Consider the following 26132-nt stretch of genomic DNA (forward strand, 5'->3'; position numbering starts at 1 on the left):
GAACACCCAAGGGCTAAAGTGGAGCACGGTGAACTGAAAATGCTTGTGGCCTACCCTGAATCGAAGGTAACGTCTGTAGGCTGGCAGGACGGGAATATGGAAATAAGTGTCCTGTAAGTCCAACGCCACCACTCAGTCTCCTGGGTCGAGTGCAGACAGGACTTGGACTAGGGTGAGAATTCTGAACTTCTTCGGCAAAGAAGAAGTTAAGGGCCCAGAGATCTAGCATAGCACGCAGGTCTTAGTCCTTTTTGGGAACTAAAAAGTAGCTGGCATAGCAACCACAACCTACTTCTGGCACAAGGACCATCTCTATGGCTTCCTTGGCCAAGAGAGCCGAAACGTTTTTGGATTAGTGCCAAAAAAGTAATCAATCAGGCGTAGCGTCTAAAAGCTACCTACGTGGCAATGACTCTGTCCATTGAGTCGGTGGTATCCAGTCCACAGCATATGGCGAATATGGCTGCCTCTCTTCTGTCTGCAACTGCTTGAGAGAGAACGGCACGGGTCTCCTCTGGGCACTGAGGCAGCACCTGCGTGACTGTATTCCAGATAGTATGGGAGTATCGGCCCAAGAGGCAATCGGTATTCACCGACTGCAATGCCAAGCTGGAGGAAGAAAACATCTTACGAAGGAGGTCCAGCTTCTTGGATTCCCTATCTGGAGGAGCAGAAAGTAATGCGCCTTTCGATGATGAGGCTTGGACGACCAAGCTCTCAGGGAGGGGTGTTGGGTCAGGAAAGCTGGGTCGCCGGCAGCAGGGTGGTGACAGCAGGCAATCGTCCTATCCACAGGAGCCCCTATTCTGGGCTTGGACCAGGTGCCCAGAAGGACGTCCGTGAGTTCTTCATTGAACGCCAAAAGGGGTTCAGAACAGGAAGCCGCAGGCTGAAGCATCTCTGTCAGGAGGTTAGTCCTGACTGCCATCGTAGGGAGCTAGCCGAGGAACTCAGCTGCCCTCCTCACCACCGCAGCATATGAAGCTCCCTCCTTCCTAGGCACGGATGGGGGCCTGGGTCAGGGGACGTTTCCAGACCTCAAATAATTCCGGTCCATGCGGCAGTCCAGTTATTCAAGCTGGTCAGTTGAAGGGTCCAGCGGGCCCCCTCCTAGTCCTCTTCCTCACCTTCTGGCACAAAAGGAACACCAGGAATGAACATAGGGACAAAAGTTCCTTCCGGCGTCAGAAGAGACATGGCTATGGCTCCGTGTCCACTTAGGGGATGAGGATGGCACCAACCGGGAGGCACGGTTGACTCTGGGACTGTCGAGTAAGATTGACCGGCATCTACCCAGATCCAGGCCTGGATCCACGGGGTTCTTCGGAGCAGCCGGTGTTGAAGGGCCAGGGCCCCCAACCGACTCCACAGTGCCTGAAGGCGCGCCAGCGGCTTTGGACTGCCCAAAAAAGAGGTACAGGGCATCATCACATTTTTGGATTTGGGCAGGAGACGCTCCGGCTCCCGGAAAAGCAGGGCGGCACGGAGCACTCAGAAGTAGGCGCCTTAGACAGAGCCTTCAAGCAACGACACTCAGAATCCCGCGCGGCATCGTCCAACCAACGAGGAGAAGTCAAACGCCTGTGCTTCTTCGACTTCTTGTGTTATCATGACTTACCCGAAGACCTCCCTGATGACGGAGTGCGTGGAGTGTGGGCTCTGCAACAGTTCAAGACCTTCCTCTTGAAAGAGAACAGGGGCGACGTGGAGCGGAGCACCGGGCCTCCAGCAGCTTTAGGGACCACTCCCGCAAAGCCTTCGGGTACATGGCCAGCAAATACCGCTGGAGAAAAATCTCCGGATCCAGAATCACGCCTGGGAGAAATTCTAAAGTAAGGAATCTACAGTTAATAGTCTATCAGATTGAACTGAGTACTTTGGAGTAAGAGAAATTCCATCAGTCCTTGGAGAAACACTGAACAGGCTATTGCTGCGGTGTGAACATAGGAAGACAAAATCCAGTGTGATGGTACTTGCAGGAGACAGGCTTAGTATATGGTGCACACTTGTTTAAGTGCAGCACCCTGCACTAATCCATCGAACCCTTATGGCGATTTTAGTGGCTGTAAACAACCATAGAAAGCTCTCTAAGTGGTAGCTGTGGAGCACAGCCTTCAGGCTTAGTCCAGAAGGAGTGTAAAGCAGCTTGTTTTACCAGTACTAATGATGTAGTTATCTGTGAAAAGGCCCTCTCAATATTGGCACTTGAGACGGGCAACGCCAAAACAGCCAGTACACAATTTGATAACTCTGGCCAGTGACCTAGCTTTCCATGCCAATACTGGTGCACCTGGAGATTGTGATCCTCTAGGACATGTTCTGCAACATATGCGTTGAATTGGGCGCATATGCCCTCAGTTATTGAAGCAGTCAAAAATGAAGCAGTACTTTTCAAAGTCTGGAGAAAATTTATAAGAGATCTAGAACTTGTGCAGAGTACCTCAGTGAGGCTTCATTAACTTTAATTGCCATGCCCTGTGAAGGCACATTTCTAAGCATCATTGCAAGCCATTTTCCATAGACAGTAAAATAGAATTTCCTGAATTGCTCCTCAATATTTCTTTGCTTACCAAGTGGCAAGAATTCTAACATGGAGCAGGTTGCAGTGCCAAAGTCACTAAAAGTGTCGCCCAGTCTACTCTCAAGTAGACAAGGGTGTTTTCAAAGTCTAGTTTTTGATTATGTCCACTACAACAATCATGTTTTCCTGTTAAAAAGCTGAGCATGCAGTAGACATTACTTTTTTCACATAACTTTCAATATGTGACCAAAGATCATCACATTTCTTGCCTTTGGCATCATCACTAAGCAAAAATGTTGTAAAAAGGTCGCCACATGGATAATATAGCATTCACAGCTTCTAGGACTGACAACCACCGGCTAAATTACGCAGTTAGGATGACTCTTTCTTTGATGCCACTCAAAGCACAAAATGAGAAATTTTCACATTTTAGTTCTTGGGCATAATGAAACAGTTCACAAGAATGGACTACAAAGTCAATAGCATTCTTCATTAACTCTGAAGATTGTAAAGATGCTTTTAGCATACCATCTAGCAAGTGACAAGGATCTCTTACAGCGAAGCACTTCAGGTCAGGTATTGATTTTGATAGGTCATCATACAACTTTTTCATATATGTAGCTGAATTACTGCACACACAAGCAATATCGCTCCAATCTTTATTGAACTTCATAGGAACTTTTTGCAGCAGCATTCGAAGTGACACTGCGTTCCATGTTTACTAAACGTCTGGTGTCATGTTTTCATCACTATCTCAAATGCTTGGTGACCGCACTCTTTTCACATATACCGGTCACTACACCTTCAATTGATTGTTTAAAGCCTGGAGTGTTTGGCAATTCAACTACTATCAATACTGACTCGCTAGAAAAGGGGGCTGATGTATCAAAGGATTTCACCCATTCTCTTTCTGTGGGTAATTGTACATATGGGGAAAGATTCTTATGAAACCAGCAATTTTACCTATCAGTGAAATCAAATGTAGCCAAAATATCATACGATTTTGATATTTTCTGATTCTCTACAGTTTATAAAATAACTAAATAAGACCTCAAACATGCTTCTGAACACTGCATCTTTAGACCAAAGACCACAAACTGAAAAAAGCAGAAGGAGGAAGAAACAATATTTTTGTGACATCCCTAAACAACAAAACTCAAGCAGAATAACGTTATACACGGCAGCAGCAAGAAAGACTGGGCTAACAAAGTTGCATTGTATTGGCCCCTTCAGGAAGAAATAAAAATGACTCTTTCACTCATCTTTTTCTTTCTTTGAATGGCACTTAGTTTGTGGTTGCGAAGGTGTTTTTTCAGTGTTTATATGTTTGCACTGGTGATGGCTATTTTTCTTTCGGCGGGGTTTTATCAGTTATTATAGGGTTAAACCTAAAACCAGATAGCCTAAGTGTAAGTTAAGTGAAAAAGAACCACACAGCGTACTTATAAAAATATGTATTTATTATAAACACTCAATAACACCTTGAAATATCTCCTACCCAGAGATATAAAAACAATACACACAATGCTTCAACAATAAAAGATGTAAGTAGCACAAATACACAGTGGTCTTCAGAGGGGAGACCAAACCATATACTAATAAAGTGTAATGCGAGCTGCGACCAAAGTCGAGAATGGGCCCGGAAGACTTAGAAGTGCCAGGGACCCAAGGAGCCACCCCCTGTAAGTACCCAGGAACCCCAGGGAGGTCGAGTGCAGAGTGGAAATTTCACCGAGTGCTCTCAATACAAGTTAAAGGGGACCCTGAAGAAACTCCGTGGAAGATGGAAGGTTGGAGAGTCATCACACCCATGGACACACCAGGAACCAGGATACCTACACTAGGGAAGACGGGTGCATAGGTGCGAAGTGACGTCAGAAACCGCCAGAGACCACAATGGAGGACTTCAGTGAAAATGCCGCTAGCGAAGAAAGTGAAAGAAACCAGTGGAATCCAAGGGTGGATTCTTGAAGTGGAGTACCTGCAAGCAGATGGGCCAGAGTCTATGCCACTCGGGAATAACCAGGAGGCACGGAAGACCAAGGACCACCGATGACAGAAGATGAAGGAGAGTTGACGGTGACCTTGTTGCTGCAGCTGTGAGGACCAGGCAACGCTGTGGAGGACCAGGAGCCGTTCAAGAGCTGTCCCACGTCGCAAGTCCAGAACCAGGGGGTCAGTATCCCGCAGGAGCACCAAGAAGCCTTGGCAGCAGCAACAGACAAGAAAAATGAAGAACCTGCAGTGTCGAGACCAGCAAAGTCCAAGGGACTCACCAAGTGTAGGGGAGTCCGAGCAGGCCCTGACCAAGCAGGGTAGCCCACTGGAGCCAAAGAAGACCCTCAAGAGGACCCACAGGTTAAAGGCACAGGAGTCACTAGAGGACCAAAGCAGCTAACCAAGAATGCAGGCCCATGGTGCAGAGGATGTGGTAAGGACGAAGGTCTTGGTTAGAGGAGATGCTGGAGCATCTTGGAGCCCGAAGATCTCTGGAGATGAGTCAACAAGCCTTGGCAACAGCAATGCGACATGGTGCACAGGGGGACTGCTCCAGCGATTCCGAAGAGGGATACTGACTTCAAGCGTGCTGAGAGGAGAGGTCAGGTGTCGAGAGAGTTTTAGAACCACCACCTGTGTTGCTGAGCCTTTTGAAGTCTGTGGGATGTCAGGAGCAGAAGTCGGGTCTGCTTCAGTGCCCACAGATGCATGGGAGGGACTCCTTCACTTCAAGGGAGATTAATTTGGGTGTCCTGGAGGTCCACAGGCCTAGAGAGGAACCTGGAAGAAGCACAAGAAACAGAAGAAGAAGATTTGCAGAACAGCGAGACCAGGAGCAGCATTAGTCTTCCTTGGTGAAGCCTCGGTTTCAGGAGAAGTCCAGGTGCTGAGACGATCAAAGTTGAAGTGGCTTCGGGCTTGAATCTTGTCCCATGACGAATCTAAAGAGCCACCCACAGGTAAGCCCTTAAGTACCCAAGGGAAAGGGTTGGAACGTTTCAGGGGTACATCCCAGAGAAGGGCTAGACAGAGGGGAGGATACTCCCATGTCCTTTGTCCAGTTTCATGCCAGAGCGTGAGCCAAGGGCTCCCTGCACTGGCTCAAACTGGAGTATGCAAGGAGGGCACCCCCACCCCAGCCCAAAACACAAGGTCCTGTCTTTAAAGAAACCTTTTATTCTACCTTCCCCTGCTCGGGCTCAGCTCCAGGAGTGCAGAAACGTGTCTGTGGTCGGCAGCAGCACTAGCTTGCTGTTAGACTCTGAAAGGCTGGTATCGGGAATACAGGGAAGCAACCTAAGGGAGGCCTCCCCAGTACATGGGATCCTACATCCAACACTGGTATCGCTGTTGGGGTAGGATTCCAACATGTTTTATTACTAAACATGACCAGTTTCGGAGTAGCCAATATGTAGTTAGACATCTCGTAAATGACTTGATGCCCACTACATGCATAAAATGGCTGACCGCACTTACAAAGCCTAGAGAATCAACTGCAGAGTTTGGAGGGGTGTCCTGCTCATGCAGGAGCACCCTCACAATTGTAACTAGTCACCCTGCCCCTAGAACTGAAGAGCTTGCAATAGGAGTGACTTAAAGGTTTTAAGGTAAGTGACCTCAGATACAAGGAAACTTATATCTGCTGTGAAAGGTGTAAGCACCAACTTATACAGGCTGAAATGGCAAGTCTGTAGTCACAGTTTAAGTGGACTTCCATGGGTGGAACAATACATGCTGCAGCCCAGGTGAGGCTCTTGGTGTGGCTATGCCCTGGGTTACCCTGGGGTACCTCCATAACATATTCTAGGGACTTAGAAGGGTACACCAGTACCAAAGTACTTACCACTGTCAAATTTATGGAGAAAGCACGGTAACAAGGGACCTGATTAGCAGGGTCCCAGTCAGACTGGTCAGAAAACTGAATAGAACCAGCAAAAAGTGGTGGTAACCATGAAAGCAGAACCTACTTTCCTACTACAGTCCCCTATCCAGAAAACCCTTCTCCTTGTCAGACCGTACTGATAATCTGTGAAATCACAACTGGATTCAGTACTGCTGCAAGGTGGGCTTCAGGAGGGTATTGTTCAGGAGGATCTCATTCCCATGACAGGATGTAGGTGTGAATCAGGTTTTCATGATGAACAGAGGGTCAAGCTAGTAATAGCTGATGAGCTGGAGTGCTGCACAGAGAGTGCTAACGAGCACAAGCTGGAACTTGGGTTCTGCAGCTTAATGGTGTGTGGCAGTTAGTGGAATTTATATGAGTAATAGTTGTGAGGATATGCAAGTGTTGGTGTCCTCTAGGTTTTAGTGGGGATTGGCAATATGGGTGATGTACATGAACATATTTAACCTTGTATGTTTCAGTGGGACATGGGTTCTGGCCCAAGGCCATTCCTGGCCCAAAAAGGTTCAAACAGGCAATTGTGCAGCCTTTGCTGTGGACATTTCGGCAGTGGGGCCTGCTAAGGAGTTGACTGAAGTAGGGAGAATGTAGGAAGAAAAGTAATTTCCTGTACAAATGAATGCTGGGAGGGACAATCACTTCCTGTGGTAATGGATAATGGGGAATTAAGTCCACTTGCCTGGATTCTTCTTTTAAAAATGGTTTTGGCAATAAAGAGTGAAGTCACTTCCAGTGGAGACTGATAAAAAGGGAATGAAGTCTGCTTTTCTAGGCTTCATCTTTTAAAGAGGTTTTTGACAGGAAACCATTGATGTCACTTCCTGTACTTGCATCAGTCCAAGAACTGCATGCACCCTGCTGGAATACACAGATTGAGATTTTTTATATCTATTGAATATTTTGAATGAGCTACTCCTCTGATATTTTGGAGCACTACTTACAGAGTATATGTTTGTATATGGTACACTTCCAGGACAGAAATGCTCCGACATCCATCTACACAACTGGGGGTATCACACTACCCAAAATAAAACGTGTAGAGAGAAATTATTCAACCAAAGGAAAGTGGCAGTATCCAAGAAAAACAAAATGGTGTTTAAGATATGCCTGACATATCAGCTGAGTGTGACAAAAGCACCTAAATCATTATAAAATAAAGGTATTTCTTGTTAACTTGGGAATGACTACCTTTATCTACTCTTACAATTTAACAAACAAATAACGGAATGCATAATGCATTACTTTTTATTTCACAATACTGCTAATTGCGCTACCATTGGCCAAAATTCGCTTTCTATTTGATTAAGTAGGCCACAATAGTACACCTGTCCATCTGTTTGAAGCAAATCTTATTTTGAATACCCTGAAAGTGGATTATTTCTGTGCACATCTTATTTGATATTTTAAGCTTTGCTGCAGCAGTCCATCTTCGTTGTTGCTCAAACGTGTGCTGTCTCGACATCTGAACTCTTGCTCCTATGGCTAGATCTCACATTAAAACTACAGTTTCAAGTTATTGACTTATGCTAAACCACCAGAACAGTACAACTTAAAAGAAGGCTCTTACATCTATGAAACCTACTGAATTCGAATTAGGGGTAAAGTAATTGTCCCTTTTGATGAGTAGGAATGAGAAGGCCTGTGCTGCAGGGACAGGGAATGGTAGCCAAAGAAAGGGGACAAAGGATCAGCGATACCTTCACCGTCCTCTTCCAGAAAAACATTAGAGTCCAATTGACCAACATACAGTGACTCGAGGTAATGTGTCCCATGCCTCTGCTGTATGAATCTGTCACAACATGGCTGTCATGCAAGGCCAGATTCTTTTTTGGTTCGTTGGGAGGGGTGAGTAGGGGGGGGGGGGGGGGGGGGGGCGAGTACAGGGGTAAGTTTGTCATTAAAAAGAAAATCAGCTTGAAGCAGTTTTTATTGCCTTGAATAAAAAAAAGAACAGAGGTGGAGTGAAGAGGTGGCTATGGAGAGGGAAATGCTGCTGACTACAAAGATTTGCTTTGCCATGATGGAGGTTTGGAAGTTGCTACGGCTGCAATTGTGGCTATAAAATCAATCTGTTTCTGAAGCTTTCAATAAATGTTGAATAGAGTAGGAAAGGGTAGTTTTCAAATTGTTTTTTCTTAAGTGGAGAAGTGTCATGCACTCACTTTTCCCATGAAGTTTGCAGGTCTATGTCTCGCAGTTAGAGAGCTCTACAGATAATTATTTTTCAGTCTACTGTATATAAAATCCACCCTTCTGATGAAAATCCACATCAAAAATGCACTCTAATGCTTAGTGCTACGAATCCACCCCAAGACAACTCAAACCCTAAATACAACAATCTATCCCCATTGCTCTCCTACATAGGATTCCCCTACATATTGCCACAGCTATCCTTCCACTAGACAGGAGTCACAGTAGAGATTGACCTAAATGGACCTGCACAGGTTTTATCCTGCTCTGCATCTTTTTATGGGGAACCATCCAAGTACTGTTGCAAACCTATCACTACTGCTAAAATGGCCCTGATCATATAACGCATGATAAAATAACAACAGCTTACGTTTTAGTAAATCAGGCACTTGGTCAGAAATGTTTGGATGAGGGTTAGGACAAAGCAACTGGAACTTGGGCTATTAACTGGGTGATGTGACCAACCACAGCCCCACAGTATGTGATGTCCAGAAATAAATATCAGTTCATGTTGAATTACAAGCAGAGGACTTACTTCACTTGTTAGTTTATATCTTTAACAGATTTCAAGTTTACACTAGGACTGTCTTTGTAACCAAAATTAAAATGTATATAAAGAAAGGTTTCTTTGTTGTATAACAAATTAGACGCATTACATTAGCAGAACCAAGCTCAAAATAATTTTGGAATAAAAATCAGAAATGTTCATAAATGTTATGGCCATATCGGACAAGGTGAAGCGCTATTACCTTCTATTTCAATACATTCAATAAAAAGTTAAAGCGAGCAGGAGTTGAAGCGAGTAGCTTCTGAGGTTACATGTGTATATCTGGGAAAGGAAAGCATCAATCTGGAAAAGAGAAACCGATCAAGATTTCATGCCCCAGATGCTAGAGTTTTGGATTAACCTTTAATGATACAAAGGTTTGGCTTGCTAACTCGTCCCAAACCTAAGCTGATAATGCGATGCAAGATGGTAGTTGCTGTCCACAGGTAGCAAGAGTCCAGCTTCTATCCTTACAAGATGGTGACAAACATTTTAGTGCAGGTGCATGTAGAGAGATGCATAGAAGAGCCTGAAAAACAAAAGTGTAGCTCAAACATTACCTGGTCCTTGCAGTGTGTCACCATGGGCGAATGAAGGGCTGTGGTAGAGACTATTCAAATTTTGCAGCGGTTGGAAAGACTCCTGTAAGAAGCTACTACCTAGAGCGCACAAGTCTCATTGACGACCCTGCATTATAATGGACAGCACAGCAGAAACTGAAATCACAAATCACTGAAAAACATGTGCATGTTGTAACGCTGATTTGACCATTTGAGATGAGTGAAAAAAAAATAGTAGCCCTTTAGTAGGGATGTTATTTATGTTGCTTCTCAGAATTACTCTTCAGGGTTACCATCTCACTGAGTTACCACAAGTTGGGCCATGGGACTGAATAAAGTGCTCCCTGTCTTCACTAGCGGAAAGTGTACCTTAGTTACTTTTTTGGCTTCACTGCGCTGGATGTTGTTCAGAATTTGGATGGAGCTTGAGCATATTGAAAATTGGGTCATCTCAAACAATAAAAGTGTATCTTTAGAATAGCATAAGGGAAAACCAGCAAACAAAAGTGCAAAATATGTCTGCTTGGGTAACTCCGATTTTATTCCACTCCTCCCCCACCCCCCACCCCCCCATCTTATTTGACGAATAAAAGTGTCTCTACATTGCGAACTACAATTTTAGAGAACAAATGAGGAGGAGGATAGCATCAAGGCAGCAAATTCAAAAGTGATCCTGTGGCACAAGTACTGAAATAAGTGTTATCTGACAGGAGAGTCCCTCCCTGGAGTGGAGACTACAGTCTATGAAATCTATGAAGACAATGGTTGAGATCCCTGGAAAGGAAAGACAGCACCTGAGAAGTTGGAATTAAACAGATGGCACACTAGACAGATCATCTGTTGGTTTGCTTTAGTAATTGTGTGACACATGCCTGTGTTGTGATGTTGAAAGGAATGGGGTAAAGGAATCAATTTAGGGAGATTATATAACAGGACCTTCTTTCTCTTTGCTCTCCCCTCTTCACCACAGGGTGCTTGACATACTACTAAATGAAGAGTAAATGGTCTAAAGACTGTTAGATAAATAAAGCGATGTCAGGAGCTTTGTTTGGACAGTGGGGAAGGTAACAACTGCAAGAGACTATACACTGGTGAAAACGTATATACAGTGTGTGTTTAATCACTATGCACCAAGAAACAAATCCGCGTGCTCTTAAAACTACTGGCGACACAGTTAAAGAATGAAACGTTCCGTTTTAGGGCAAGGCATTGTTACATTTCAGTTACACTTCCCATCTCCCTATCGGCTATTTGAAAAGGAAACAGACTTCTAAAAGTCAATTTATTTTCATTCATGAAGTAGGGATCTTACATTTCTTTTTTTATCTCTAGTTGTTTGCTTAGTTCTGTTGCTTTTTGATCCAGACTGGAGCACAGCTGCTGCTTCTCTTGTAGGTCCTGTAGTATTTGCTCTCTGCTCACTTTAGTATTTTGAATATCAGCTTCCAGCTTCTGTGTGGGAGAAGAGGACATTCTTTTAGCACAACTGCAATGATTAACATTACATATACACTTCTAATCACTAGATGCCTTATTACTAAGACCCTCATTTGGAGTATGATGATAAATTCTGTTATGTGCGGTAACTCTCCCAAACGTAATTATACGTGACATGATAAACAGCAACAGGACAATCCTTCTGATATTGATTGAGGACAAGAAGTACTTAACAGAACATATGGATTTTGATGGAGTAAGCATGAAAATCCACATACGATTCCCCCTACAACTCATAAAGGGCGAGAATTATCACACACAACTAATCGCAAATATATCAGTGTCGGTTTTTAACAGAGGCTATTATTGCATCCAATAACGGCCAACTCAGAATTTGGGCCTTAATCTATTAGATTGTGGGTTCCTTCTGAACACATCTCTGAAACTATCCCAAATGTCAGATTAAATGATGTGGGCGTTCAAAAAATGTTGTTAGTACTGTAAGAAAGAGATTATGTCTTAGTGAAAAGTACCTGCATATTTAATTTAGCAATTCATGCAATCTTGAAAGAGTTACATCTTTGTAAGGCTAATATATCTCTTTGCTTGACAACTTTCAAAGCTAAAACTCCTTAACGTAAGGCAGTGCTTCATTTGAGCAGGTATTTTTCATGGCTTAGCATGGAACTGTTAGATACTTGCATTTTAGATGTTTGTATTCACAACGGTACGGACAGTGTACTGATTAGAGAGCTACACATTACGTCTGAAGGAAAGAGTGCTGCAGGAGCGACATTGCTAACTATGAGAGAAAAACACACATTTTCATAAGAATAAAACTGCTGAAAGGGCAGTGCTGTCAATATTACAAGGGGCTTTCTCATGCCCTTGCATGCCACTAAACCTTACTTCAAGGGCTGCTTGAATGGCAAGTGTTTAGATTGAAATTCATAACGCAAGCTAAAACAATACCATTTCCATTAAATTCTGGTAGTTGCAGCTTACCTTTCATAATGAACGTTGCACTAGAATACTAGAATACACAGACAAAACTGTACTGGATACATGGTTTCCATTGAATTATGGCATGTGTGGTACGCTTTTCATAAATGCTGGATTAAAATACCACAATGCAAAGAAAAAGAGCACTGGACAAGCTACTCACAATAGGCATGAAACAACTCTGAACCTATCCTGAGGAACACAACTCATCTGAAACAAATGAAAAAGTTCAATGCATGCATTGACTATTCTAAAGTCCTATTCCACAATGTTTCCGAAAACCGCTTGGGGATCAATGCTGAGAACTATGTAAGAAAAGAGCAGACACAAGAACTACTACCAGCGCACCCCACTGCCTCAGATTCACTACCTTGAGAAACCACTACATCAGCAGTCGAATACGTTATCAATTCGAGGTCAATTAATTTAACGTGGCTTGTGGGACTATATAAATCCAATCTAAGTTTATATTGTGTTAGGACTAAGAACAGCATAAGCGTTAGATTAAGTTTAGTTTTGATGCAATTTAATAAATGAGAAGTAATTTAGGAACAGGGTTAGGTTTAGCATCATGGTGAGATTAAGCTCACTTTTTAAATTTAAATACAGTTAGGATTAAGGTCTAAGTTTACATGATCTTTCAGCTGTTAGTTTTAATTAATTTCATTGAAATAAAAGTAATTTAGAATTGGGCTTGCCATTAATATTAGGCTAAGGTTTGCACTTACTTTTAAACTGTTTTAAGATTATGGTTACAATCCGAGTTACCTAGAAGGTAATTCAATACACTAACTAATTTAACTTTAATGTAGGGTTAAAGGTAGGTTTAGTTTAGGGTTGATGTATAGTCAAAGTAATGGTAAATTACATTTGAAATGCACCTTGTTGAAGTAGATATAGTCAAAGTAGTGGCTCCAGTGTAGCGCTAAGCTAAGGCAGAAGCTGGTCAATAAGTAGCCATTTTTTTCTTAAGAAAAAGGGAAACACAGATAGAAGCAGCACCAGCGACTGTAGTAGGACGCAGCGGTGTTAACCGACTAAGAAAATCTTAAAGCATTGACATTTATTTTTACAAATTCAATACTGGGTAACAACCAATGTAGCCTTCAAAACTACCAAACAAAGGTGATGCATTACTTTGGACTGATTTAAGAGGAAATTAATTTATGTGATCGCTTTAGACAACAATACCAGGCATGTTGTATGTTCCACTAAAAACACAGGTTGCTCCTATCTTTCAATCACTGCAAACCTACCATCTGTTACCTTGACTAACCAAAGTTGCATCTAGGTGATTACAATGGACACAATTCCCATGGTTCAGAGATAATCTTCAACTTTTCCAAACAAACCCACTGATGCAAAGGTGGAGATTACAAATCAGGAATAATGTCAGAAATGCTGTTGGCAAAAATATTTGTTTATTTACTTTACTCAGTTTAATATGGTGCAAACTGGATCCACCTGCAGACAGCAATCTTCTACCGCATGTTGATTAGAATTATACAAATAAACTGTTCCTCAAACACAAAATGTAACCAGGAAATCAACCAGGAAAATCAGTATTTAAGTGTAGGTAAATATTCGGAGGATGAAAGATAGTAACAGTATTATCTTTATGAGGTCAGTAGTAATCAAAACATAAATCTAAAGACTTTCCAGAAATTCTGTTACGACGGCAGCAAGAGCATTTGGTTTTGGAGAAAATATCTGACCTCAGGAGCATTACCCGAGAATGAGACTTACAAGGGGGACATAACTTCGATTGTGGGATGGTCAGTCAAAGAACAGGTGTATGTCTTGTGGCTGTTCTTTCACTAGAAACAGTGAATTTGCACATTAGTTATTCTGTAATGCCCATGTGTAATGCTAAATATCATCTTACATATACTGCAAGCTTGAAGTAGAGTAGAGCACACAGGTGTATAACCACATCTCAAATGCTACATGTGATAAACTGGCTGCTAATCTGCATGTTTTCTCAGAGGAATTGTTGGCAATTTTGGTTTTGTGAAGAGGTAAATCTTTGTGCTTCGACAGGTGAGAACAACTGCACTTCAGCATAGTGTTAGTAAAGCAAGTTTGTTTTCAGAAATGTGTCACCATGGTTTCATGAAAATTGCTGAGGCTGTCATAACTAGGTGGGCTGGTGTACTGGTAGTGTAAACCCTCTACCTGACACTTCCAAAAATAAAAGTAAAAAGAAAACAGGGCTGGGGAGGGTGAGTGCGGAAGGAATTATTTAGATGAATACTTATGATGGTCCCCAAAGATAAACTCAATAAAAATTCTTTATTGTGACCAGAGGATAGGATTAAGCTTCACTTTCTTCACTAAAACCATAGAGACCAACACCAACAGCATTCCACAAGCAACATTTCTCACAATATAAGTCCTGTCCAATAGAATGTGCTGACTAGATCACAAGGGCGTCTACTGTATGCTGCAAGCCACATCACATTGCAACCCCTATCAGCGCCTGCCAGAGTAGAACTGCAAATTGACACAGGAAGCCTAAGGCCAGCCAACACAAGACTGCTGATTTCTGCAGGCCCAACAACAAACCTAAATGCTGGTATGAAAGACAAAAAATTATACTACATCACACAAAGTCCAGTCTGGCGCCTCGGAGTCTTGCAGCAAAGATAAAAACTCTTAACGTGAACTTGTGCGTGTCCCTGAGTTTGTTTTTGCTATCCTTTCTACCATGTCTGAAAGGGAATAATCCAAGTGGATTTCAGACCTTCAGGAAGTTCAGCCACCTTCAGTCGAGAAAGGAGTTCTTCATTGTAGAAAATAGCGCAAGTTCACAAATATCTCCAAAACAGGTTAATCATGAAAAAGTATTTTCCAATACTGTAGATCAGTGGTTCTTAACCTTTTGGCTGCTGTGGACACCCACTAAATCATTACTGGAATCCGAGGACCCTCACTGAGTCACTATTGGAAGCCAGGGACCCCAGCATAAGCAATTTCTAGGATTTGGATCTCAAAACAATAAAAAAAAAAAAAAGTTCAAAAACTCCACCAAATAACTGGAAAAGATTTTCAAATTTTCAATGTTGCTTCCTTATTTGTATATACCTTACAAACTTAAATCGATTAATTTTATTTTTTAATATTGTAAAAGAGTCAAGGACCCCCTGAAGAGGACTCGCGGACCCCAGGTTACTAACCACTGCTGTAGATATTTTAAAGAGACATCTAGCTATGGGGCTGCCCTCACCCGTTCGCTGATCTGGAATGCTCAAAATTACAACCTGTTTAAATTACAGTCAACAGGGTGGTAAAAAGGAATTTCTATTCTCTTAGCGGACTGATATCCAGTTGGACATTCACTACATGACAGTGAAAACTGGAAATACTCAAATCTATGTAATCAAAAATGTCACCCTAGAAACGGGGTCAAGCACATGCATATTGCCAATACCAGCGTGGTCCCATCTTTGACTATTCCTGTGCACCTCATTAATAGTTGTCAATATTCTGTTAGCCAGTGTATTAAAGATATGAATGAATTAATGAATCAAATTCAATTTACAGAGAGCAGCTGTTATACTATGGGCATCCTGGCACTATAATATTCACACCCGAACAGAGGGAACTAAGCAAGCTCAAAAGCCTTTTTTTTTTTGCTTTCTCCACGCAATTGAGACTGGGAATACTCCAGATATGACTGGGAAGAGAAATACAATATGTGGCTGAAAAACAGGAGAAGGATATATGTGTGCATAATTTAATCCATGGGATGGTAGGTTATTTGAGAAATGCTGAACACAGAAGACAAGAGTAGTGATAGGGAGAAAATGTGTTCTAGAATTACTAAATTACAGAAGTTAATGTTGATCTTCAAAATGAGCAGAGATCGGAACTTGTGGGGGAGATCTAGAATGAGATGGGATGCAAAATTATGCACATTCCGCAGTTGGTGAAGGATGTAATCGGATGCAACCAGATAATGTGAATTCCCATAGTCAAGATGCACCTAACTACATTCCTGCAGAATCTGAAAGGGCATAATGGAAAGATCTTGTAAAACATTCACAGCATTTGGAAACACATTGCAGCCAGGCCACAAAAGGGTAGAAAAGTATAGCTTGCTATCAAAAGATATGCCCAGGTTTTACACAGAGTTTACAGGAGTGGGTGAGGGTCCTAGCTCCTCAGGCCACCAAATTGGTGACCACTTGGCAACTGCTATCAAACAGGCACAAAAGATGTCTCGAGTTTGGGAAAAATGTTCAGAAACAATTGATGATTTGGGTGTCATCTGCATAAAAAACAATGTTAAACTCAAGGGACACACCAAGGTGGGTGGGTGGTAGACAGAAGCGGACATTAAATAAAGTCTAGCTTATTGAAAATCCCTGGGGTACACTGCACTATACTGAGTCAAGATTGGACCATAGAGGGGAAAAGTGTTTGCCTGGGTTTTAGCCGACAGAAATGAACGAGGCCATTTCATAGCTAGCTTGTACATGCCAAACTAAGTCAGGTGAGAGAAAAGGGCAGAATGGGAGATTATGTCAAACACCATGTATTGATCCAGTAGGACCAAGGTGACAGACCCTTCTTGGCCCACAGTGGTTGGAAGGTCATTGATAAATCGCCAATAGTGCAGTTTTTGGTACTGTGCATTGGAATCTACCTGAGAGGGATCTAGAAAGAGGTTTTATTTCAGATAACTGGAGGGCTGGGAGTTAACTGCTTTCTGTGGGATTTTAGCAGGCTCGGGAAGCAGTGAAATGGGTTAGTAGCAGAGAGAGAGCTTACAATCAGCACAACGTTTTCTGTTAGCAATATTACTGCCATGGCTTGCTTCCATGTGTTCAGGACGGAGGCACATTTCAGCAAGATGTTATGAATGTTGCTGAGGGATAGGCCGATGAGATCAATCACCATTTACATAATGTGAAAGGGGCAGGAGTCAATAATAAGGAATGAAAGATGAATTTCAGTTATAGAGTTGAGCAAATGGACTAAGAATATGATTAGACAAGTAATTAGCTTTTCCGTACATACTAAGTAATACAAATCTTCTTTATTTACAACAAATTTAGACCAAAGACAAAGCAGAAGATACCCAAACACAATAGCCTCTTGTGAGAGCCACAAATACAGTTCTTATTTATTACACTAGACTTGTAACTTTAGGTCATATTCCTGAAAGTTTCCATAGCTATGGAATGCTGCAGCCATGGTCCTTAACGTTTATAACTATGTGTAGGCTCTATACCGGTTCAAAGGTCTTTGAAACGATTGTCTGTCTCACCAAGCATAAAACAGCAAGAGTCACCAATAGCTGCACAGCATATTCAAGCAACATCCACCAGTCATAAATCTTTTACCAGCAAAGAGACCCATCAGGAATCAACATAAACCTCCCTATTAGCAAAGCAACATACGAACAGCTGCCATTCTGAAGCCGGAAAAGGACATGAGAAATACAGAGTATCAGCGAGGAAAGATTAGATATTCAGCTGAAAGCAAATTCATCACTATCAGGAAAAAGCATGTGGTAAAACCATCTATATAACGATCTGACCTTTCCGGGTGATGGTACAGCAAATGATGCTTGGTCCAGGACAGCCATAGTTCATGGAATCTTTTAGCTTGTCTAGATTCCCATCATTGTTTGCAGTATTTATTTTAGAGCTTCTCACATTCCCACAATGCAATTTATCTGTTGCAATGTACACCTCTCCTTTGTCTTAAGGAACCATGGCAGGAGATTGTAACATTCTCTACCTTACTCCTGTGTGTGAGAAAAGTGAGTGTGATACACAAGGAGAACTAACTAAAACCTCCACCACACCTAACTTTCAACTCTCTTTAGCACAAGGTTACAAATAACTAACAGTGAGATAGATTGATTCTAGAAAAATAACCAAGCTAAGTCGTAGATGAACCAGAAAAACATTCACCCATTTCACAGTTCACTCCTGGAATGAATGCCCAGCTAGAAACATAAAATACAAAAGTAGAAGCACTGCAAAACCCACTTATTCAACTGGACGTCTCTAAAGACACTGACATCTAAAATTACACAGTATAGTTGGATGCTACAAGTCAAGACAGATTACCAAAGAAGGTGGCTGAGGTGGATCAAACTGATTGTAGAAAAAATAAAATGCAGTAACAGAAATACTACAATGTAATTATAATCATGACATACAGCAAGCCACTGAAAAAAAAAACGGGTTTCTGTAACAGCATGTTTCCAAAATGTGTGAAGAAGCCAACCCGACAACTCTATACATGTGCTAGCAATTATGTACACTCAAACTTCACAAACTCCAATATATTACTTTAGAGTGGCTAACTAAGCTCAAATTCTGTTTGATTAATTTCTGTTTGTGGATCGTGTCTAATTTCATGCCATAAACCACCCTATGGACAATAGACAGGAGCACCCTCACAAACCTTGTCAACGGATAAAGCAATGGTGGCAAGTATGGGGCTGAGGTGTGGCATAAGAAAAAAAGCACAAAAGCGAGCAAAAAAAAATATTTACCTCAGTTGCATTTTATTATACCATCGCTCCATGGGTGTATACGTACAGAGAATCAACACGGGCAAAGATTTGATGAAAGGGAGAAGCAGGGCCAATATCTGGTAATAGTTACATTTATCAAATTAAGTCACAGGCGGATATAAAATCATGAGTGGAATAATAAAAAAAAGACTTAAGTACCAAAGTACCAAACCACTTGCTACTTGGTATCCCTTTATTGAGTGATTAGGGTTGCTTTCTGTTGGTAAAGTCTTGTTTGTTGATTATTGAATAGGTTCACTTTCTATTTGTTATGTTTCTAATGATTAGGCATCTAATTAATTCATGCTAAGGAAGCACTATAAAACAAACCGTAGTTCAAAAATGTAGAATATTTGAGAATGTACGCAGATGAATTTAATACAGATATGATTGAAAAGGTCAGCATGTCGGATTTAAAATTATATCGGTAAAAAGGAGTGTGAGTAAAGGTACTGTATTTGTGATTTGTTGAGGACACCCTACCCTCACTGGATTTAATTGGGTCAAGCCCCTCTCTTATGTAGGCTGCATACGTGTGTGCAATAGCACATAAGGGTGTTGTTTGATTTAAAATAACCAATGGTATCATTGACTGATTTTTATAAAACCACTGTAAATTACTTTATATGTGAACCAGGTAGAAAGTGGAAAAGGTGAGCACAACAAAGATATTTGTTAATGAAATGTCAGACCCAAAGACTTTGAGCTATTCCAAGGAAGAGATTGAAGAACAATTGTGAAATCCCTCGATATGAAGACCTGGCGCTACGACTATTACTATAGAACAACAATTGGATTAAGAGAAGCTAATAAGACTCAAAAAGAAAAGCATCAGAAAAGTATTACATGGAAATGTATTACTGGAGCATCTACGAGCGAATACCATTTCTCAACGTGCACAACATTCCAGTGATATTTATGGATGATCCTGAAAGTACAGGGGATTTCAACAGCATAGGGACAAAATGTTCCAATGATTTTGTGTTTTTATCAATAAAAATGGCTGAGCAGACACAATTAAGGAACTTGAAGAAAAGATTGTAAATAACACAACCATTGAAGACTAAGGCTCTGCTGGCCTAAATCGATTGGTGAATCTAAGATCAATACTGAGGGTTTAAAACTGAGGAATCTTCAAAAAGACATATCCAACTTTTAGTTTGAAAAACACCTACTCTTATTTACAAAAATGTTTTACTTAAACCTGAAAATGCTAAAGCATCGCACCAGTATCAAGGAAGAAGCAAAAGACATTGCATTCATTTTTCAGAAAATTCCTCTTATCTAGATTCCACTAGGTATTCGGAACCACAGCCAAGCTCCTTTAACCCACAAGGGTGGGGTTTTTGTAGGAAGAGGTACAAGAAAGGCCAGAGGAAAGAGATGGCAAACACAAGGGAACGGAGAAGAGAACAAGTAACTTACCTTTGATAACGATATATCTGTAAGACACATATATTAGTTATGGATTCCTTACCTTAGAATTACCCCCAGGTGTTAGACTGGCTCCAGAGAATTTTTCTTCAGTAGTACCCCTACACGTCGGTCAACTCCGCGTTCGTCGCTGGCGTCGTGATCGCCGGAATGACGTCACGGTGTCTACTTAGGCGCCGTCCATGCGCGCTGACATCAGTTCTTTACACGACATTCCATTTCAGAAGCGCAGAGCCATGCAAGACACTGACCACTGGGGAATAAAACTAGGGCCCTGAAAGGGAGTCCCTTACCCTAGAAGTCAGTTAGCACAACGGGGAAGATGGGTGGGGCGGTAAGGAACCCATAACTAATATACGTCTCTTACAGATGTATCATTACCAAAGGTAAGTAACTTATTCATCTGAAAGAGATGATTAGTTATGTATTCCTTACATTAGAATAGATACCCCAGCAATACCAATCCCGGAGGTGTGTCTGAGAACTAAGTTCACACAAGAAAGTCCTGGAGAACTGAACGGCCAAAGAAGCAGTCTCTGCGGACTTGGCTGTCCAGGCAGTAATGCTTAGTGAAAGTGTGCAAGGAAGCCCATGTGGCTGCCTGGCAGATATCATGAAGGAGGAATTCACGTCCCAAAGCAATAGTGGCTGCCATCGCCCTTGTGGAACGGGCGCGCAACCCTACTGCAGGTTCCTTTTTCGCCAAGGAATAACAAATTTTAATGCAAAGAATGACCCATCGAGAGAGGGTTCGTTTTCGCAGGGCATGATCTTTCTTGGCAGCACATAGCAAACAAAGAGCTGATCATCCACCTGGAATTGATTTGTGCGATCCAGAAAAAATGAAAGAGCACGTTTTGGATCCAGAAGGAGGAGCCTCTCCTCTTTAGATGGATGCGAGGGAGGGAAGGTGGTGAGTAAAGGGATGGTCTGTCCTATGTGGAAAGAGGTAACCACTTTGGGAAGAAAAGAAGGTCGAGTTCGGAGGACGACCTTGTCCGAAAAAACAGCAAGGAAAAGAGGCTTAGAAGAAAGCGCTTGAAGCTCACTCACCCTGCAAGTAGAGGTGATGGCAACCAGAAAAGCAGTCTTTAAGGTCAAGAGTGAGAGGACTATTATGTAGCGGCTCGAATGGAGCGCATATAAGGTAAGTCAGAAAAAGGTGCAAGTCCCACTTGGACATTATGAAAGGAATAGGAGGAAACAAATGAGTAATGCACTTAAGGAAACAATTTACAATAGGGGACTTGAAAAGAGAAGGCTGATCAGGAAACCGAAGAAAGGCCGAAATGGCCGAAAGATAGCCGTACAGAGTACCCAGAGCAGAGCCCTGCTGTTCCAAAGAAAGAATGAAGTGGAGAACCTCTGAAAGGGGGGCAGAAAGGGGATCCACAGGCTTTGCTGTGCACCATGCAACAAATTTGTTCCATCTACAGGCGTACACCGTTTTAGTGGAGGGACGCCAGGCTGCCAAGATTAAATTACAGACTTCGGGAGGAAGGTCGAGAGCTGTCAACTGTCACCGCTAAATCTCCACGCAAGGAAGTGGAGGCTGGACAGGTTCAAGTGGGGGACCGTCCCCTGCTGCGGTGACAGAAGATCCTCCTGAAGAGGCAGTCTGATCGGAGGATCGATGGCCATGTCCAAGAGCTCGAAATACCAGACTCTTCGTGCCCAATCCAGAGCCACAAGAATGACTTGGGCCCAGTCGCGCTTGATCTTCTTCAGTGCTCTGGGCAGAAGTGGTATAGGCAAAATGGCGTATAGAAGACCACAACTCCACTCTCGACAAAAAGCGTTGTCTAGCGAGTGCCACCTTGGAAATTCCCACACGCAGAACTGCTGATTTTGCACGTTCTCTTCGATGGCGAATAGATCTAACCAAAGCCCTCCCCACTGCTGAAAGAGACCTTGCACCACCTCCGAGTGAAGACATCATTCGTGATTCATCAAGCACTGGCGGCTGAGTTAGTCCGCCCTGGCATTCAGTGAACCGGTCAGGTGTTGAACCACCAGACATGCCCTGATGTTCCAGCCATGTCCAGAGGCGAAGAGCCTCCTAACACAGGGTCCACGACCCCACCCGCACTGTTTGTTGCAGTGCCACATGGCAGTGCTGTTGTCTGTGAACACCTGCACTACTCTTCTCCGGACATAAGGAAGGAATGCCTTCAGTGCAAGACGTATCGCCCGGAGAGCCAGAAGGTTGATGTTGAGCCCAGACTCCACTGGAGACAAGAGGCCTCTGATCTCCACCTCCCCCTTGTGGCCGCCCCACCCCAGAAGTGATGCATCTGTCACCACTGTGAACTCTGGTTGGGGAAGGGAGAGGGATCTGCCGCTGACCCAATCCTGGTTCATTAGCCACCACTGTAATTGGTGTGCGGTGCCCTCCAAGATCTGGACGCAATCTGAAATAGTCCCCTGATGCTGTGCCCCCTGGAACTTCAGGTCCCACTGCAGAGCCTGCATATGCCACCTGGCATGATCTACCAGCAGGATGCAGGAGGCCATGAGGCCCAGCAACCTCAGGGTCATTCTGACCGAAACCCGGGATAAGAGGCTGAAATGTCGTTATCATAGCCCGAATATCCCGGACTCGCTGTTCGGGAGGATAAGTCTAAAACTGCGCTGCATCCAAAACCGCCCCGATGAAAAGGAGCTTCTGAACGGGAATCAGGTGTGACTTCGGCATGTTGATAGTGAACCCCAGCGAATGCAGGAGGTTCGCCATAGTATGGAGGTGGGAGTAGACCGCCTGGGGCCAGCTCACCTTCAACAGCCAGTTGTCGAGATAGGGGGAAGACTGGAACCTCAGATGAGCTGCGACCACCGCCATCACTTTCGTGAACACCCGAGGGGCGCTACTAAACTCACAGAGGAGCACGGTAAACTGAAAATGCTCGTGGCCTATGTAGGAAAGTGGGTGTCTGTTGCAGTAACCCTCCCCCACACACTTTTTTGCCAGACTATTGATGCACTTTCACTTGATGTGCCCTGCCAATCAGGTACCCAGGGCACTGTGTTCTTTCCCCAAAACTAACCCAATTGGCATCTCTGGCCACAGGTCAGCCCCTGGTAAATGGTACCCAGGTCACAGTGATCAGGGAAGACCTCTAAGGGCTGCAGCACTTATTGTGCCACCCTTAGTGGCTCTGTGTAAACAAGTACAAACACACCCACACGTACACTTCCCCAAAACCCTTATTGTAAGTGCATTGCTGCCATTAAGAGTATATGGTGCTGGTAGCTTGTCATTACAAACTCCACAGCACCATAATGGCTACACTGAAAACTGGGAAGTTTGGTATCAAACTTCTCAATACATTAAATCCACATTAATGCCAGTGTGAGATTTAATGAAAAATGCACACAGAGGGCATCTTAGAGACGCCCCCTGAAAAACAACGAGCATCTGGTGGGTTCCCTGACTGGTACACACCAGCCTGCCACCACGAGACGTGTTTCTGGACTCCTAGGGTGGGAGCCTTCACTGCCTGAGCCCAGAACCAAAGCCTTTCCTGGGCGGAGGTGTTCACACCTCCCCCAGGCCAGGAAGAGCCATCTGTGGAAGGGGAGCTTCAAAGGCCTGGCAGCCTTTGTATTGCGACCCCCAGCCTCTCCTGCTAACAGGAGCAGGACCCCTGCCTGTCCCCCCTCCTTTTCGGCGGGAAGACAGGCATGAAAAACTAGCCAGCTCAGAAGGTGTGCCCACCTCTGCCAACTCCACCCCTAAGGGGAGGGAGGCGAGGTGAAGCCCACTCTACAGTGCGGGCCATCTTGCAGTTGGCGGGCACTCCCCAATCAGGATTAGGGTTTGTGGTCACTCCCCCATGTGGGGTGAGTACACAAAGGGTGTAGTCACCCCAAGACCAGCAGCCCATTGGCTACTGACCTCAAAACCCCTAAAATATCCCCTAAATACAGTATTTAGGGTGCAGCCCTAAATCAAGAAGGCAGATTCCCCCAACCTAAGAAGAAAAAGTACGAAAGAAGACGCCCAGCAGAGGAGCCTGCAGGAAACAACTGACTTGGCCCCAGCCCTACTGGCCTGTCTGCAGTTTCCAGAGATCCTGCGCCAAAAATAGTCTTGTCCTGCAGCCAGCGACCTGCAAAACCCCTGGGAGGACTGACTGCCTTCAACAAAGACCAGATTTCCTGTGAACAGCCCTGTTCAAAAGAAACTCCGTAAACAGACTGAGGCTGCTGAGGACAAAGAAACCCGATGCCTGGAACTACTACTGCACCCGTCGCCTACGGCCAGAGTTTGAGTGGCCCACCGGTCCCAGCGAGGTCTGCCAGCGCTCCAGAGTCCGAGTCCACCGTGGGTTGACCCCTCCAGGACTCAACGACATCGCCTGCAGCCTGTGCATAGAGACCCCCCCCCCCCCCCCCCCCCAACTGCGAGTGGCACAGTAAGGTGAAATCCGACCACAGATGACACCCCTGCATCCCACCGCCCTGGAGAAAAGAACACGAGGTGCACCTACGTCCTCGAGCCCTCCAACTTACCTGCTCAGTTGTTGGTTCCTCTTCCTGGACCGAGGCTGCAGCTAAAAAACAAAATCTCCATTGAAAACAGGATACCCGACGCCAAAACAGCACTCTGCACCCAATCGCCCCAGCGCCGCTGAGGGTGCACCTTTTGTGCTGGTTTGTTTCCCCATTTGCCCTGAGCTAAAGTCCAGGAGCTTTGCTCCCACGGCAAAGTGGCCTGCTTGTCAGCAGCCACCAACCGGAGGCCCCCTATCCCCCATTGGATTACATTGGGACTCAACACTCTGCACAAAGCCGCCCTAGTGCCACTGAGGGTGTAACGAGAGTGTATCACTGACCCTGGGGGACCGCTGAGTCTACCCCCAGAACCTCAACTCCCACTACCAAATACTTACCTCAAAACCGATAACACTATTTTCCTCCATAGGATAACATTGACTGTTTTTCTGTAATAAGTTTTTAATAAGTTTTTAAGTGTGGAGTTTAAAAACCTAAAAACCTAAAGAAATTCTTTAAAAGTACACTGTTTAACAAAAACGATTTTACTTAACGGTTTGCAGGAAATGTCCCAGAGTAGTATTCAGGCATACTACTCGGAGTAAGAAAAGTAATCCAAAAAGTAACATACCTTGTATTTTACTGAAAATCCCATTCAAGTCTATGTACTGTATTTACAACTCATTGCATTTCTCTGAAACAATACTGTAAGTCAAATCAAAGTACATTTACTATTGCAATCCAAACGGTTTACAAACTGCATTACTACTGTAAAGTATTTATTGTTTACCTGTGCCAGGCTTGCTTGGTTCTTGAAAATAAAATAAGTAAAAGAATATTTTTATACAAAACCAATTGGTCTGAAGTTCAGTATTTGAGTGTGTGAATACATATGCTGACTGAGTGTGTACTACAAATGCTTAACACTATCCTCTGATATTGCCTTACTGCTCAACCACACTACCACAAATGGAGAGTAAGGTTCTATCTAACTTTACCTGTGCCTACCTCTGGGGTTCCACTGGACTCTGTGCACACTATACCTCACTGTGGTATAGTATATACAGAGCCAGCTTCCTACAGCCAATCATGAACCTTAGGTAACGCCTGTGGGCAGGCAGGACAGGGATGTGAAAATAGACGTCCTGCAAGTCCAGCGCTACCATCCAGTCTCCAGCATCAAGGGCAGACCGAACCTGAAACAATGTCAACATTTTGAACTTCTCCTTCCAGAGGAAACGGTTGACATCCTGGAGATCCAAGACAGGATGCAGGCCTTTGTCCTTCTTGGGTACCAAAAAGTAGTGGGAATAACAACCACAAACTACTTCTGGTACAGGGCCAAGTGATCCTCCAACATGCGATGGAAACGAGGTGGCATGGAGGGAGGGGTAGTCTTGAAGGGGAGGGAGTAACCCCTTCGGACTATCTGCAAAACCCACCTGTTCGTCTTGATGTTGAGCCAGTGGGGTGATGTTGAGTTAGTGGGGGAGGTGATGGCAAATTCT

At 43.7% G+C, this 26132-nt stretch overlaps 1 protein-coding gene across 2 annotated transcripts in view; it reads right to left on the reverse strand.

Annotated features, from left to right (window-relative positions):
* Positions 1 to 26132, reverse strand: part of EEA1 (early endosome antigen 1) — a 603471-nt gene that overhangs the window by 303176 nt on the left and 274163 nt on the right. For both annotated transcript variants that reach the window (XM_085653202.1, XM_085653203.1), the window contains exon 18: positions 11035 to 11174. In XM_085653202.1, the coding sequence (XP_085509328.1) occupies positions 11035 to 11174 (140 nt within the window). The remainder of the gene's footprint in view (positions 1 to 11034; positions 11175 to 26132) is intronic.

Source organism: Triturus cristatus, chromosome 4_1 (genome assembly GCF_964204655.1).
Source record: "Triturus cristatus chromosome 4_1, aTriCri1.1, whole genome shotgun sequence".
In the NCBI taxonomy this organism is placed as follows: Eukaryota; Metazoa; Chordata; class Amphibia; order Caudata; family Salamandridae; genus Triturus; species Triturus cristatus.